Below are 18,161 nucleotides of genomic sequence, written 5' to 3'. Positions count from 1 at the left end.
GATTGTCTCAACAAAACTGCCACAATATGCGATATATAGTTAGGTATATACTTGTGTGGAGAGAAATCGCACATATTGTGTGTCTAACGAGTTAATCGCAGTTGCAGCTCAGCTTGTGACAGTTTTGCACCAGTCGAGCTAATAAGAACCAACAACGCAGCAGAAATAAACTCCAACATATATGAAAATCATAAATCACACGGCTCCGGCCCAGCAACTTTGACGCTACGACGTCGATAAAGAGGTTTTCCTGGGAACTCCAAGAATCCAGGACCAAACTTTCCCACAGCAAGCCGAATTGTTTTAGCTTCACAAATTGTCAAAGTCAGAGGAAAACACAAGCCAAGCATGGAGCTCACGTAGCTGTGGCTTTGACTGTGCGGTGCAGACTTTAGCAATAAACTTGGTCTTGTGTCGATAGCCAGGACTCATGGTGACCACACGAGCCAGAAACAAGTCCTGCAGAGCTTATAATTGCACAAAAAAAAAATTGGAATGAGAAAACATTACCTATTTGGAAACATTATTTTGGAAAAACTTTAGTATGTTGCTATTATAAGTTCATCGAAAGAATATCAAAAATTTGGATAACCATTTAAAAAAAATTTTAATTTTTTTCTCTGGATTGAAGCTGACTTCCCTTAAAGTGCAGCTGATGGCATTTCTACTTAAAAGTGTTTGATGGCTACCAATCGATGGCTGCACTGCACATCCAAGCCAGCTCAAATGGATTACGATAATGTCCCTCTTCAATGGGATCCAGAGGTGTTGAGTGAATTAACACTTGCACACCCGTCGACAGTTGGCAATTTTTCGGATTTTTTTGGGCTTAGCATGTGAATGGATGCCAAGAATCCCTGGCATATTGTCCAATTGAATTTTCTCCCATAGCCGATTTAAGTCGAATTCAAACAGAGCTCAATGATTAACGAAGTCTAGTTTATCGTTCTCTATATTTCTTTGGTAAATCAATGAGGAACGATGAACCATGTGGGAAACTGTCGAATTCCTTAATCCAGTAGAGAAATGTTACCCGGAGCTGAGCATGCAGGATGTTTATTTGAATTTCTATTGCAGCTACCTCAGCTGGTTTATTTCTGGTCTGCATTTCTTAGATAACCATTGTCCAACTGCGGCAACCAAAATATTTCAGATTTTTCACATATTTTTTGTATATTGTATTTTTCCCCTGGTTCTTTTCTTAATTTGTGCCAATTTCTGTGCCATCGACACTTCAGCTGGAGCTTTGGAATGTGGATTTTTATGCAAACTATGCCAGAAATTGCACCCAACTGAACCATTTTGCCACTGCAATTTTGTATCAATAGAGGGATGCGATAGTAGCGGATGGTTTGGCCCAATCGAAGGCCAAAAGAGCCAACGAAGCGGCCAAAAGTATACGTTACGGAAAAGAGCAAAAAGTGCATACACATATAGTGCTGCGAACGGAAATGGTTTTTCAGGAGGAAGATTCAAACCAGAGATCGCATGAGCAGGTATAGTGTACATACATATATACATACATATATAACGAGTTGTGCGATGATTGTATTTCATATACTCGAAGCATTTTATTGTTGGAAAAAGTGTTGCACATACCCCGTAAGCCCCCTAGATATGGGTGTAAATCTGGGGCCCCAATGTGTGCGTGGGAAAACGGCTTTATTATGGTCTTGAAGGAGGAAAAAATAGTTTGTATAAAAATGACATAACTGAAGTAGAAATACAAAGTGCCACTGATAAGATAAATTTACGTTGATGGAAGGCATTTGCAAGGATAGTTGGAATATTCTCCTGAAATATTAGATGCAACAAAGGGAAACTATTCTTTGATATTTTTACTTTAAAATACATATTTTCTTTTTCCCATATTGGATATTTTGTATCTCGTATTAAAGTATATTGATGTTAGTCCTCTTCCGCTTTAAGAGCTTGTTTATATTGGGCTTTTATAGTGACTTACAAACACGGGTTTTGGCACTTGAAGTCATCTTAATTTTCTGCGATGTAATTCGGCAATGCCCCCAAAGGCCATATGTGTATCTGGGTGGGCATCGCTTTATGGGGGCCACGTGTTTGTTGGCAGTACGCGGACGTGCCAACGAGTGTCCAGCAACAAATCACACATAAAATTTATTAGAAATTTCAAATCAAAGTGAAAAGTGACCGCTGTCAGCCAGCTGGGCTGATGAGACGCTGAGCCTAAGAGCCGCCTGGAACCCAACAGCGGTCCCTTTTACTTCTGTCTATAAATATATATGTGTATATTTTTATACCCATTTTGCAGGACCTTTTAACGCATTCTATCCCGTTTCTTGTTTCTTTACAGCTACCAGGATATCTTGCACATACCAACAGCGCTCACACAATTTTCAACATCATTGGGTCCAATTGTCGATGGACATGTAATACCAAATCAACCGTACAAGGTCATGGGGCATTATACGGAGCACTTCAGCCGGTTTGTTAAGAATTCCCCCGTATATCCCCGTACAGCCATTGGCAATGCCATTGCGTTTTCGATTGCCGTTGCCTTAACCTAAACCGTTGGCAATTCCTTTGCGTTTGATATTTACTGGCGGACCGTAGGGACCTGTCAAACATTCCGCTTGGGGTTTTTTTTTTGGTCGTTTTTCGGGACAGAGACAGCTCACCGTTCTATTTATTGGGCGCTACTTGATTAGACGTCTGGTATTTCTTTTCGGTGCCTGCGTTTGCCCTCAGGTGAAGTCAAATCGTCTGTGAAAATCGAAGCATGGGGCAGACCATTTAACACGGCAGTTTTGGGTTGGCGTTTGGATCAGTTATCATCGAGCAAATTACGGCTCGAATGTCACTTGTTGGTCCTGACATGGGCCAGGAAAAAAACGCAAACATTCCACTCAACACCCGTTGGGATTCTGATTATCGTGGCCTTGACTATTCCGATGGACGGCGGTGCTCCAGGCACATTTTTGGTTTGGAATTGAGTTCAGGTGCGGTCACGTTGAAGGTGAAGGCATTAAAAGCCAATAGTAATTTATAAAATGCACATAAAAAACAATTCAAGTAGTTAGAAAAAGTATTTAATAGAATGAAAGTGGAAGCCTGGGAAATTTTCTCTCCGTGTAACCGAAGAAAATTCAATAAGCCCTAAACAAATAATGGGTAAGACGCATCAAAGAGCTTGCTCAAGAGATTGGGCCATGATGCCCCCGTATAAATTACACCCATCCATCAATCAATTGGGCAACAAGTAATAACTCAACTCCGCGCGGTACAGACCGGAGCCAGGAGTCCGGTATCCGCTGGCTTGGTTCCTTCCGCTGCTCCCGGTCTCCCCGGAGAACATTAGGGCACGTGCTGCTCAGCCATTCGGTCAACCTAACACGGTATAATCTAATAAAATGCGTGATTAATTTGATTTTAATTGTTATCCTTTGCAAGTCAAACGTGTTTGACACGCAGCTCCGGGAAAAATAGAATAATAGCTGCCAGGAAGAGCCATTAATTACGGCAAACAGACAGAGAAGAGTGCAGAGGTCCGGACAGAGAGGCAGGTCACGGTTGAGTTGGGAAAGTGGAGTGAAAGCACGTTTCACACGGCCAGAGTTTTTGTTTTAGGGGCCGGATCACTCGAGGCTTGGCTTTTAATCACCTTAATCAGCGATGACCACGGGCCAAAGCCTTCCAAATGATTGAACGCCCGGAAAGTGCAGAAAAGTGTTGCTCGAACATGGCTCATGTTGCCATTCCATCGGCATCTCCATTCAATTTAGCAAGTTTTTCAAAAGCATCAGGAGCAAGAACAGAAGCAGCAGCAGCTTTGCATTTACTTTTATCGGAGCAAAGTTTCCGGCCCCAACTTGAGAGGAACTTTTAATGCGCCCGCTGCTTGATGTCCACTGAGCAACAGGAAGACAATGTCCACTTTGGGAGCGCGGGGAGCCTGGGAGTCCTGCGGGCTAACCTCTGCGCCTGGGGCGTTTGGGGGACCTGGGGTTGGAACACTTTGCATAGTAGAGCACCAGTCGCACCATTTATCAGGCGGCGTAACAAGTTACGCCACAGGAACGAAAAGCTCGTTTTATTTTAGTGCTTTTAACTGCGTTTTATGGGAATTCATTGGACTTTTGTTCCATCCAAGCAGAAAATCAAGCACTGATAAAAAATACTTGGTAAAAATGTGATTTATTTTATTTTTTAAAGATGGTTAGTCAGAGCATATATTTCCACAGCAGTAATTTTTTTTGCATAATTCATTGTACTGAACCAATAAATAATGGCCAACGCTGCGTATGAGTGATAAGCTTGTCATGCGCAAAAGTACCCAGATATTTAATATCCTTATTAAATTTGTATGCCAAATATGTACGAAAATTATGGGAAACACCTACCCATGAAACTAAAAGAAAATATTAGTATTTTCGCAGTGACCCAAGTTAGCCATCGTACACCGGCGGCAAACACAAACTATTCATGTTGACCACTCCATCGCCATCTCACCCCGTCTCTCTGTCTCTCCCACAGTTATGATTTATTATTCGGCATCACGGAGTCAGAATCCTATCACACACTGGCCGCATTAGCACTCGAGGAAGGATTACGTGAAAATGAACGCGATAATTTATTGCGCTTCTATATGCAGAGCCGCTTTGATGTACGCCCCGATTTGGCATTGGCTGCCACGCTGAAGAAGTAAGTGAAATTTATGCTCCCTTTTATGACGGTGGGCAATGCAAATCCCCTTCCGGCCCACTCCTAGCCATTTGTAACAGCTCCCTCTCCGCGTGAATGTAGCCCAGTTATAACTTAGTTTGCATTTAACATAGTGGCCGGAGTGTGAGCTATTGACTGGTTTGCATGTATGTAAGTACACGGCCATATCGTTCATCTCAATTAGAATTGTTTATGTGGGGCAATTTGTTTGCTAAGTGCCGCGGATTAGCGACGCCTGCGTCAAATGGTAGCAGCCTACTCCGGCAATTTGCCTCGGCATTGACGTCATCGGAATCCGTCACAAAATACCGGCTTAAAGCTTTAATTTAAATTGAAATTTATTCGGGTGCGAGAGTTGCTGAGAAAGAATTCGACCCGCCGTTTTATGTTCACTCCTTAGGAACACTGTCGTAAATTATAATAAACGACTAACTCAACCGATCCGGAGTCCTGCCACAGGAGAGCACTATTATTTCACGAGATGGCTACTTATTACTGGGAGTTGTTGACGTCCTCCCGGGACAGCATTACTCCGTTCATTTCGGGAAAACAATGCCAGTGACTATCTCATTTTCGCAGAAGTTGTCCGGTCCTCGGCGTTCTCCCGTCCTGTCAGGCTGGCAACAAAGTTTTGTGTGCAATAAATAAATTGCACAATGCACACCAGTAACCTCCTGGCATCCAGGCCAGCCATCCTCCCTCATCGTCTTCCACCCATTGCCAGCCAACCCACGCCCATTCAATGTCAACGTTCTTGGTCCTGAGCGTTTTTTCGGTAGCGTCCTATAAAGTTATTTGCACAAAAGATGCAATTGTTTCTAAAGATGCACACCAAGGATTAAAAACGGAATGTCCAGGCGGTGCAGCATGTGGAAATGAAAATCCTTCGAAAAAAATCAAAAACGAATTCGGAATATACTTTTCATTGAAATTCTATTGAAAATCCATTTGCGCTTAAAATGGTTTAAAAGTAAACCTTATGAATTTTAATGAAATTTGTATTTTCTCATGATTGTTCATAGTTTTCAATGTTTTAGGCTTTTGTTTGATAAATCCTCTTATTTGGTTTACGTTCTTTACATATTTGTTTGGCAAATTTTATTTAAAATACACGATCATATGAAAATAATCTTTTTATAACAAATCTGATTATCTTTTTTAGGTAAGAACGGACTTACTAGTTGAGTTTTTTAAAGTACTTTTCCTAAAAAATATTTAATAAATTTAGCTGTGGCATTTTGGTCAACCTTTGCACGTTCAAAAAACTGTAAAGGACTTAGCTCGTTATTTTATAAATTCCATGTGGCACTACAAACTTTGCTTGCAAGTTTCGCATACCCCTAAGCTGCAGGCATTCGCCAGGAGCGGATAACAGCAATAACACCCGAAACAACAAAAAATAGAAGCGGCTGGAAATGCAACAAATAGACAAAATAAAGTGCAAACAACACCCACCCAGCGTCAGCGGCAGCGACAGAGAAAAGCGACAAAGAAAGAACGAAAGGACAAACAAACGATTGAAAGGAAGTTCACACAATCAACAACAGATGCGCTTTTTCACATACGAATAGCTGAACATGGAAACTCCCCAGGGGAAATTGTTTTGTATGACGCTTCTCCCGGAGGGGGCCGTTGGGGGCCTGATCGGGGCCATGTGCTGGGTGGTAGCGGCTGCCTCTGCAGGCTTTACTTGCTGCACATATTTGTAGCGCCTGGCAATCCGATGCTTTTCTCACTGTTCTGTTAACTGCATCCCAGTAGCCATGCTTTGTTGTCCGTCATTGAATTAAATGGCAGCCCAAACAGGATTCGAGCCAACGAACAAACGGGCGAGCTGGCGGAAAGACGGGCAGACGGGCAGACGGGCAGACGGACACTCGAACGGACAGTAAAGTTTTTTGTTTCAATTCATTTCATCTTGCGCCTTTTGTTCTTCAGGACTAGTGTCTCTCAAGTTGAAGTACGGGTGGAGTACTACATTTCAGTGTTTCAACTCCTGTCGAGGCTTGCGCTTGTCTGTTGACCAATTTGACGTGTTTGCCAATCAATGGATCTTCAGAGGACCCTTCGGAGTCCTTTACGGATAATTCATCAATCGTGTTGAGAAATCGAAGCTTAAGCTGATTGCCAATTGCAAAATAGTTGGGATTTTTAAATGATTTTAATCAAAAAGAAGCAGTGCAAGAAATTTGTATAACTTTTTATTAAAAAGTAAAGTTATATTGACCTTTCAAACTATTTATATATATTGATAAAAAGGGTTTCTCTATTTTTATACCCTTGCAGAGGGTATTATAATTTTGTCCAAAAGTGTGCAACGCAGTGAAGGAGACATCTCCGACCCTATAAAGTTTATATATTCTTGATCAGGATCACCTCCTGAGTTGATATAAGCATGTCCGTCTGTCCGTCTGTCCGTCTGTCCGTCTGTCTGTCCGTCTGTCTGTTTCTACGCGAACTAGTCTCTCAGTTTTAAAGCTATCGTCTTGAAACTTTGCACACACCCTTCTTTCCTTTGCACGCAGTATATAAGTCGGAACGGCCCGGATCGGCCGACTATATCCTATAGCTGCCATATAACTGATTGATCGGAAATGGTATAACTTCGGTGTTTTTAAAGTTAGAGAGTTCAAATTTGACATGAGAGCTATTTTTGGCAAAATAATACGACATGCCAAATTTCGTAAGGATCGGCTGACTATATCCTATAGCTGCCATAGAACTGAACGATCGGAAATGACCCAACTTTCGTGTTTTTGAAGATAGAAAGCTGGAACTTGGTACAGATTATATTTTTGGTCAGTTTATCCGACCTAACAAATTTCATAACGATCGGCCGACTATATCTTATAGCTGCCATATAACTGAACGATCGGAAGATAGAAGTTTGGGACTTTTTTTAGATTTTGTATTGTAATAAATTGGATTATATATTCATATTCCCATAAGGAGCGGCCAACTATATCCGATGTTTGCGATATATATCCGGTTTTAACTGCAAGGGTATATACACTTCGGCTCCGCCCGAAGTTAGCTTTCCTTTCTTGTTTTTTTTGTATATTTTTATTAAAACCAATTGAAGTTTCGGATTATTTTCCCGACTGCAAGTTTCATGATAAAACTTTTATTAAAGCAACTTTATTTCCTGTGGGGTTGCTTTTCATTTATTTCTTTGAACAGATCCAACAAGCGTTCTTAATTCGAAATTACCTGAACTCGTCCTGGTAATAAAATCGCCTTAATACATATTTATGAGTTCCCTGGCAATCTCTTGAGCTGATTGCATTTCGTTTTCCCATCCTGCTTATGATTCCCATAATGCTGTCTTTGAGGCGCCTTAAAGCGCACACAATTGCTTCCGCCACCGTGGCTCGTTTTCATTTTAGCCTCATCTCAAAGGGAGAGGCCTTATTCAAGGACCCTCGAATGCACTTTTTGCCTAGTTTAGTGTCGTAAGTTGTAGGGCTAACGTTTGTAACTTTTAGGCATTGCGCCACTTTCAACACTTTTTTGGTTTATGGCAGGCTATTTTCAGGGCTCCAGGCCCCAGGCCAACACCAAGTTCCAAAAGGGGATTGTCGGTGAGAGCGAGACCTGTTATCCGACCCCTTTTAGCATGCTCGAAGCGTGTTTCCATGGCTGCGTTTAATGGCTGGTCAGATACAGTTGCAGATACAACATCGTCCTTTTGCCCCGCCGCACATGAGGCCCCTAAAAATTAGCTACTCTGGAGGCAACAAAAACAAAAGCAAACGGGCCAAACAATGACTTAAGACTGGAGAAGGGTAGTTGTAAAACTGCACAGTCAAAAATTATAGCGACTTTTGATCTTTTCATGAACATTTTCTTCGATATTTAATCAGTTTTCTTCAATAAAAAATGCTGTAAGCCACTTCATAAATTTTCAAATTCAACTTTTTTATGGTAATAAGTTCTTTATTTCAGTGTAACCCTAGTGCTGCATGTTAATGAGTTGCCTGGCAATTGCCTGAAATTGTTTCTGGGGCCATTGCCTAAATAGCTTTGTCCTCTCCTAAGTTGCCCTCCAGGTGGGTGGATGCTCGTGTATATGTAGACCTAATTGCAGGTGTGTTTGATTTACACTAGCCATGAAATTGGCTATTTTGGCATTGCCGTAGAATTCTGTCTGTTCTTTTAAACGTTAAGCTGACACACATTCGCCCAGTCTACTGAGATTTATGGCCCCATCGAAATTGTCTACCGGTTTCTGGTGGTTTTTGGGGTTTAGTAGGGCAGGCTGTCCAAATGAAAGGGCAATTATTTACTGCAGTATCCGTATCCTGTTCTTGGGGCGAAGGACGATTTCCAGAACGGATTGAGGTTTGGGGTTAAACACTTCCACTTTCTAAGCTGAGAGCTTCACTGAAGCGATTCACATCCGATTTCTGTTTAAAGATCTTTTCGGACCTACAGGTTGGCTTTGTTCACTCGGTTCGGTTAATATTCAACTAAGTTTTATTCAGTGGAAAATAGTATACAAAGATGAGCTTTCAGAAATTTAAAAAGCATAAACGCATCTGCTGTTAAGTTTAATTTGAATATTCATTTTACTCGAAAGAATATCCTGTCACTTTGCATTCATTGCCTTTTCCCGTCTTGGAGCTTTCTCATCGTTTTTCCGTTCTGTAAACTGTTGCTTAGTCGCTTAATTCCCGGCTTATCTGCCCGAGACATAATTGACCCAACTCAAAGTGTCGCTGACAGCTTTATATTGTCGTTTTAATTTCAACCATTTATAAACCGCATCTCTTTAATTACCCAGCTGGCCACAAAAGTTGCTTTCCCCGGCGATAAAAGCACGCCAGACACGCGTTTCAAAAGATAACCGAAATCCTGGGGGCAGGATAATAATGCCAGCAGACGCTTAACAGCACAAACTTATTTATTATAATATTATTTATAAAAATATGCAAAGCAATGCCCCGGGGTCAGCGCTGTTGAACCTTGGCGACAGACGGCGTTCGTTCGTGGGTTCGGGTTCCCTAATTTATGGCGCTCGGGTCGTGCCGCAGTAGGTTGCATACTTTATGGTCAGGGTTGCCTCGAATACGAACAAAAGATAGCCAAATACTTCATGATTTTTCATAAAGAAACAGCTTGTTGGTTATTTTAAATGAGTAAACAACATATTTAAAAGTGCCTTGGGGAATAATTTATAGGAAACTTTATTCAACATCAGAAATATGTTTTACTATGCGGCAACTTACGTAAACTAGTTTACGCCTCGAGATACACTTTGAGGCTTTTCTATTCTCTATTTTCTATGGTTTTAAAAAACTGTTGTTGTTATATTGATAAAATACATTTAAGATTACTGAAAGAATTAATTTTAATTTGGAAAAATTTGAGCTAATAAGTTGCTAGTCGGCCAGAACTGATTTCGGAAACCACACAGGGAGCACTATGATGTGGGTGTGGATTTTTGAAAAGTGGCGGTCTGCTGGGTTACGCAGAAGCTATAAACTTTTGTAATGACATTGTCTGCTGTTACCCCGCACGCTTTTTGCTTTAATATCCTGGCTAAATATGCATTTTGGTTTCCAGCTGGTCTTGTACTCCGCATATCCACATCCTCGCATCGGCAGCATCTTGAACCAGTTGCTCCGGCTCTATTTGCCAAACTTCTCTCGTAAATTTCCGCTGCTGCAACTAGTGCAGACGTATAGTACGTTTTCCTACGCTGAGAGTATTATGTTTTTTTTTTTTGCCAACCAGGGACGTGTTGTTTACACGCTGAAACATCATAAATTACATGCGTGCCTTGTGCCCCTCCTCTTGTGTGTACACGAGCTCAAACTCAATCTGGATTGTTCGGGCCTGGCCCGTGCCGTGCCACGCCCCCGCCAACCACGCCCCCCTTCCAGGCGATCAGCCACTGACATGCATTTTGAGGGGATCTCTCGATTAGCCGATGGAAACAGACTTGCACATATTCGCTTTGCATGCCTGCGGTTTTGTGTGCTTGGTAAATATTGAAAATGCCGATGTGTTTTAAAGAAAATTGAATTCGGAAAGTGTGTGAATTTCAGCAAGATTAGGTTTGTAAAGTTAATCTTGGCTAATTTGGTTAACTTTCGAAAACTTTGCTCACCCAAAACTGGCTTCAACTATTTAGGGACCACATTGCGCCACTTTAAGCGCATCCACCGCTTATTGCATCCTGTGCTCATCCAACTTGGCTGCTCAGTGTAAAGTTGAAGTGTAATAAAATGGTGCTTATTGCATTGTGAGAGGCATAAATATTCGCACAGCAGGCCGCTGAAGGACTTGCCGAGGTATTTCCGCCCCGACCGTGTCGCCACCCCCTCATCATTGTAAGTGGTCGCATTTCCCAGGCGTGTTGCAGTTATTCATAATCGTTTGTCAGTGCCGGATTATATATGGGAGCCAGTGTACGGCCCTGTGGCACATGTACATACATATGTTTATACCCAACCAAAAACACTCTCCCACACACCGGCTCACACAAAGCGGCCGCAGCATGCGGCAAAGCAATTTTGGTAAACGCTTTCTGGGTGGAAACGGTGGCGTATACGCAATATATTATATTATATTCCGCACTGACCAGAAATTGTTCTACACACAGGCTGGTGTAATAAATAATGCAAATCTGGCCGAATGGGATGAATTGTTATAATCAAACAATTACATCGTCAAGCAGTGCATTAGTGGCACATTCGTTGATGGATGCAAAGTTTTTGAATTTTGATGTGGCATTTTTAATTTTGAAAAAACAAACAAGCTTAATTATTTTTTATAATTTCCAAATTAATTTCGCATTATAATTAGGCTTGCAACTCAATTATTTTAATTTGTATTTCCATAAAAAGGTGGCTTAGATTTAGGTGCAAATTCAGTTAGTTAAAGCTTACCAAATGGTAACTTTGTTCTCACGTTCTCATTAGGGCCCAGATTCTAGTTTCATACACATCCCTGTGTATCCTGACTATTCAACTCCTCCCGATGCTCCTGAAGAGCCTGTAGCGATGGGTGAACTCTTAATGGGCGACCCACGTATCCGAGACCGTTAAGTGGGGCTCACGAACCCACACTCGCACCCAAACCCGCACTATCCTCCTCCCCGGGGGTACCACGCTTTCTCCGAGGCTGCCGGCGGGCATTAACGCCGGTTAGTGTACCGCATCCAAGCTTGTATTTTGCTGGAAGACACGAGTTGTTTTGCTTTGGTTGTTGGCTTTACTGGCATATCGGATGCGAGGGTTCTGGGTGATTAAATGGATTTGATTTCCACCTCTTCTCCAACGCCCACTGGTATACCCACAATGCTGTGATTTCACTCGGTGCTTCGAATATTTGAGGTTGGTCTTCATTTAACGTTAACTCAATTTTATTCACGAGAGGAGTATTCAAATTCGCCTAACTTCATTAAAGACCCACGTATTTTGACCATCATCGTTTTAGCCCAAAATTAAAGAAAATGCAAAGATATTCGTCCACTCGCTCCGAAAGCCGAGGGCAATGCCATTAGAAGCACATTCTCATTCCATGCAATTCTCGCTTAATGCAATTTAAAATCAAATTGCATTTATCCGAAGGGCGCTCCGCTCGTCGTACTTCATTAGCAAACTCCTCAACAAATTCATTACGGCTGCAGCTGCCAAAAATCTAGGGCACTAGAAAATTGTGCACCCGAGTGGAGGCAGTAGGCAGCCGGAGACCAGACAGTTGGCACAGAAGGAATACCTCCGTCTGTGCCTCTATAGCCTGCCGGTGAATGGTGGATGAGCGAGTGTTTGTGTGTGCCGCACTCTTGTGTATCCCGGGTCTGGCGAGGAGAAGTGTTTGTTTGAGTGCGGAAATATTTAAAGTGTCACATACGCTCTTCGGAAATTAAATGTGAGTGTTGCTTCACGCTCCAGAAACGAGCAGCGGAAGTCTCCAACCTACACTGTTCAAACTGCTAAGTTTGTCTAAAAATTAATTTTTTATCCTATCCTCTATTAAGAAAATCAAGGTGATTGCTTTGAAATTAAATATCTTAATCATATACATAGAACCTGTAGCACTAGTGAAGTAAAAAAACTGTATATTTTGGTTAGTGTAGAACCTGGAAAACTGGATTGTACTCGAGAGGACTCCCTGAATGGTCATTGGTTTGGTCGCCATTCAAGGTGTGCAAAAGCAGAGTGGCTGGCTGTGGGCGTGGCACCAGGATAATACCCGTTCTTTGTGCTCCTCTTCTTGGCCTTCTATTTGTTTCGGTTTTGTGTTTCAGTTTCTGGTTTTGTTGTGTACTTTTCCGCTGCATACTTTCGAGAGTGTTTGTTGGGCATATTTCTGGTGGCCATTTGTCGGGATAGCGTTTGGGAGTGCGGCCGTGTGTGTTCGTGTGTGTATTGGCGCTTCGAGTGTGGTGCGGTTACTTTTGAGTGTTTTCGTATGTTTTGGGGCTCTTTTGTGGGTCGTTTTGCGGTGCGTATACGTAACATTGTCGCCTAAACACGAATATATTTAATTATATTGTCGGTTTCCTGGGTACACATATAACATTCCGGTGGAGTTATTCTCAGAATCATTCCATTTATTGTTTGTTCTGCGACGCACTTTAATCTCGTTTCCTTGCCACCAACACCGCACTTTTGAGTTTCTGCATGTTTTCCCAGGGATTTTCGCAATGCACATCGGTCCAACTTTTAATTAAGCATTTGTGCTGGTCTGATGGCATTCGAAACTTGTTAGCTCGACTTTTGTTTGTTTTTTTTTATTTCTGTGTTTGTTTGTCAGCGCAATTCGCGTGATTTCCAAATTATATTTGCCATGGCACATTTTGATGGTTTCCCCCGTTGAAAGCTGCAAAGTTTTCCTTTCCCGAGACGGAATTATCATGGCTTGCATGCATTTTTAATTAAGCAGGACTGCGGGTGAGCCATGGTTTTCGATGAGCTTATAATAATGCCACAGTGGCTATTATAATGGGATCAAAGTTGGAGTGGATGCGCTGCGGGAACTTTAACACATGCCAAATTTGTTGAGTTTAACCTTTTCTCCTCCAATTAGTCGTTAAAAGAACCTAAAACTTAATGAGAACGATTGAAATTCACTTTGGAATTTAACTCCAGCAAAACTCTGGCTTCGTCTTTAACCTTTAAGAGCTGAGCTTTTTCTGCTCAATCTTTATTTATTGCACATACGACTCGTGTGCCGGCAGACAAACGCTCTAAGCGTCCTCTCAACTATGTGGGATTACATAATAGAACCCGCAAATAAATACAGAGCGTAGCTGAACTGCTTCGATTCCAAATCCGTTTCCCATTGCAACACCAAGGCAAACATGTGTCTCCGGCGTAGGGAAAGCATCCTCGTACATACGTCCTTTGCAGAATGTGGAGCATGAAGAAGTTAGCAAACGGCAGGCCACCTTGGTCCATACATTCATGAATGACACCGTTGCCATACCACCGTCGCCCAGAGCTCCGGGCTTCTTCACGGGGGGCGCCTGAGCCGCCGGAATGGAGGTCAAAGTGCATAACTTAAGTAGCCGACAATAAAATGCATAACATGGCATACAAAACACAAACAGACAAGGCCGGCCAGCGGAGGGAAACTAAGTACAACCCGTACGAAAATGTGCAAAATATGGCTCTATTTATTTGTACATTAGGCCATGCCAGCCAAGACGTTGAAAAACTCTCCTCGCCCGCCGCCTCACATTCACCCACCCGTCCGCATGCCTTCCTGAGTGTTTGTGTGTCCTGTGGCATGTTGTACCTGCCTCAACAGCTGCTAGCAAAAGGCCAAGTGTTGTGCTTGACATGAACACAAGGCGGGCACAGAGGGATTTCAGCTTCTTTATTTCGTTCCATATATTTTTTTTTGTATTTTTCTTTACTTTACTCGTGTCGTCTTGTCTTTCCCGCTGCGTCGTAATAATTTCATGCTGGGCTGGACTTAACCAGAGCGCACAATTTATCTAATGTGGACCTGGAGACTAACAAATTTATTAAAGTAAAATCCGCACCAAAAATATGATTTTATAGAGGTTTATGAGAGAAACGTATGTAGGACTTTTTGAAAGTTTAAAGTTTTTAAAGAAAAATGTGAATACTTGGATGGAATTAAAGATTAAAGCAAAAGTATTGTTGTGGAACCTAAGGGATATTATTAAATAACTATTTATTTCATTCTATTAGTGAAAAGAGTACCCTAACTATTATTGCAAGCTTTGATTTAGTTAAGAAACATATAAAATGTTCCCAGGGAGACCTTCGTTTAATTATTTGGGCTGCCAATTGTACACATCTTGTCCGGAATTCGATTGCAATCAGCGGGACTTCTTAGTTGATTCGCGATTTTTTTTCTGCGGTTCGATTTTTTTGGCATTAGTTCCCATTGTTGGTGGCCATTGTTGACTGCCGACGGGGAGTGGTGAACACAAAAGCCAACCGCGTAATTAAGCTTTACGTACCGAGAGTAAATACACAAAAACAGGGACAAGAGTGGCACAAACCAGTCGCACTCTCGCAGTCACCAATACCAATAACCGCAGTGAGCCCCCAAATGTTAACAATGCACATTACGCATACGCCACGTTGCGATGATGTTCCTCTTGTTACTGACCGTTTTGCCTTCTCCTTGCCCCGCAGATACCAGGACATGTACAACAATCCGATTAAGGCCACTAATTTGGAGCACCGTGACGTGGTGCTGGACATTCTGTCCGATGCCCGAGTGGTGGGGCCGCTCCTGCAGACGGGAACGTTCCACGCGGATGTCAATCGGCGCAATTATATGTACGTATTCGGCCATAACAGCGCAACTGGACCTTATGCCCACGTAAGTATTAGCCAAACGGTTGAATGGCCACTCCAATTACTAGTCATGCGCTTCTGCGCTTTTAATTTAAGCGCCGGTGGTCGGGCCGTAACTAAGCCCAGCATGAATTCGCATCTAATGAGTTTCTGTGATGTACTCGATTTCTCCCATTCCCCCAAAAACCGCAACCTACTTTGTCCGTCCAATAATGGAACAATAATGCTGAAAAGTTTGTGGCATTGGGCCCGGGAGTGGTGTCCATCACTGGGCTGACGCTGCTTGTTTTTGGTTTTTTGGCCAAAACAATTGGCAAGTTTGCAGCTGCCGATGGCGGCGGACGGCCGTGAATGATAGTAATAAAGACAATGAACCCCGCAGCAGCAGAAACCAAAAAAAATCTCTACAGAGATACAAATGGAATATTACACTGGGGAAAATGCATAATTAAAGAAGCGTTTAAGAAAATGTTTGTATAACAAGACTGGAGAATAATAGGTAATGCTTTTCTTATGAAAATATGACTCTATATCTCTAAAAAAAATATATCTGAAATAGTTAAATCCATAAAGCACTCCTTTGCACATACAATTTTATGTCGATTTTATTTATAGTTACCCCATCAAATAATGAATATATATAGTGTTATTTTATTTTCCCAAGTATACAATAGAAAGTCTAATACTTCCGTTTTTTTCGGTGCCCCCAAAAAGGACAAGGCGCTGAAAATCCAAAACAAAAACAGAGTCAGACGAGCTTAGCTCGTGTCCTTTGCTAACCAGACGGCATCCTCTTGACTTAGGGTTCACTGGTGTCCAAGGAGGGGTCACCTCCCGGACTGCCGGGAGAGGTTTCGCCATGGTTATGGTTATTTGTGTCCTTGTTCGACTGCCGGTCCGTTTGGCTTTCTAGTCGGTTTTTATGGCTCTGTCATGCTTATGGATTTGTTACTGATTGCCTCGCCCAGATAGCTTTGTGTTGCCATGAAGCTGTCTTGGCCTCGGACCTTCGCTACTCTATAGATAAATGGGCATATTGATTTGTAATTAAGATGATTGGATTGATAGGCAAATGGCGAAAGCGTCTGCCCCTCCTTGTTGGACAGTCTTCTATTTTGGGTACGCCTGCCAGGAAATCCTTTCATCTCCCTCCAAGTATCTTCCAGGTTAGAGTCCTGAAGTTTCGCCTTTGCTTTCGTTGGGATTCGAAAATGGAATGGATAGCCAAGGCAGTCGAAACTTTCCAAATAATGAATTTCAAAACAAGTCAAACAGAGAGACAATACAAAGGCGACACTCATGTTCACTCTCCCCCTCAAAGCGGAAAGTTATTATTTCGTATTATATTTTTGGCAACTCTCAACTTGCGCTAAGCGAATTTTTATGGCCATAGTTGCGGAGCGGTGGGTCATAAAACAAGCTGCAACTGCAAATAGATGAACAGCCCGGGGGGATGGCCTTTTTAGTGCGACAACAGCTTGTGGCAAGCGGGTGCAACAACTTTTTAATAGCCCGCAATTAAAGCATGTGAATAAGTCTGATAAATTGCCATTGAACCAAAGTAGCCAAATCACACAAAAGAACATGTTTATGCTCCCTGATATATGGGCCGGATTCCAGGGCTCGTTCCAGAGCCCCGCATTAGTGCGAATAAATTGCGAGAATAAAATTCACTTAAATATTTCATGCTGCTGCGGAGCTCCGCTGCGGAACCCAAACATGAAAAGCGGATCCCAAGGATATTCGAGCAAGAGCTCGTGCCTACAAATTATCGCTGGCTGTCGCCAACGCAACCTAGTCGCTTGTATTTTCGTTTTTTTGTTTATCTTTTTATTTTGTGTGGGGCCCAGACAAGCTAACAGTCAGACAAGTTGCTACCCACACAAAAGACCTCCTCGTTTCATTTTATTTATGGCATAAACCCACAATTCTCCGTTGCCGCATTCTTGGTTTGTTAGAGAACTCGACTGAATGCGAATGAATTTGTGCATAAACTGCGCTTCTGCACTCCATCTTAGGCTTTTTCTGAAAAGTCAGCCACTCACTCACTTCAGCAACACCCAACCCCAGCCACGAACTTTTACGCCCCTTGGCTTTGACTATCTGGCTGGAGCCACAGGCTTATTGTAAAACTTTTTGGCACACGTCTTACATGCCTCAAAAAATGGGCCAGAGAGACTACTTACATCCTTGGTCGATTCCATTGAGGCCTTTGTGCGGCTCAAGCCGATTGTTAAAAATAGCGAAAATTATCCCAAGTATGGATTATTCAGCCCAAATGGGGATTGTGCTTAAAGTAGGGCTTAATTGAATTTAATCCCCGGCAAATAACCAGAATGCCCACCCAAATAAACATCACAGGGCTGCGGATAAAGATGGCTGCCTTGGAGTTTTTCCATTTTCCTCGTCTAATTTCCCAGGCTGAGCAATAAACGCAGCCAGCCAGAAACTTTGGCAAAACAAGTTCCAATTTATTTGGGCACAATCGAGGGAAAAGAGATGAAAACGACAATTCGCATCGACTTCGACTTGAGGACAGTTTAATAAGTTTTCCATATTAAATTTAGCATTTTCCCCAGTGGGCACACAGTCGCACGTAGACAAACGTCATTATCATCGCATTCTAAACGCGGTCAGCATCCCGAGAATGTACCAAAAAAATTCACCAACAAA

At 42.4% G+C, this 18,161-nt stretch overlaps 2 protein-coding genes across 6 annotated transcripts in view; one reads left to right on the top strand and one right to left on the bottom strand.

Annotated features, from left to right (window-relative positions):
• Positions 1-18,161, bottom strand: part of Nlg3 (Neuroligin 3) — a 135,582-nt gene that overhangs the window by 94,093 nt on the left and 23,328 nt on the right. The window lies entirely within an intron of this gene.
• The window catches only part of Nlg1 (Neuroligin 1), a 38,095-nt gene that overhangs the window by 13,919 nt on the left and 6,015 nt on the right, over positions 1-18,161 (top strand). For both annotated transcript variants that reach the window (XM_070281741.1, XM_017248976.3), the window contains exons 7-9: positions 2,330-2,461; positions 4,510-4,677; positions 15,324-15,513. In XM_070281741.1, the coding sequence (XP_070137842.1) occupies positions 2,330-2,461; positions 4,510-4,677; positions 15,324-15,513 (490 nt within the window). The remainder of the gene's footprint in view (positions 1-2,329; positions 2,462-4,509; positions 4,678-15,323; positions 15,514-18,161) is intronic.

Source organism: Drosophila bipectinata, chromosome 3R (genome assembly GCF_030179905.1).
Source record: "Drosophila bipectinata strain 14024-0381.07 chromosome 3R, DbipHiC1v2, whole genome shotgun sequence".
NCBI classification, from domain to species: domain Eukaryota; kingdom Metazoa; phylum Arthropoda; class Insecta; order Diptera; family Drosophilidae; genus Drosophila; species Drosophila bipectinata.
Note: the sequence above shows the minus strand (reverse complement) of the source record. Positions and strands in the feature narration are given on the sequence as shown.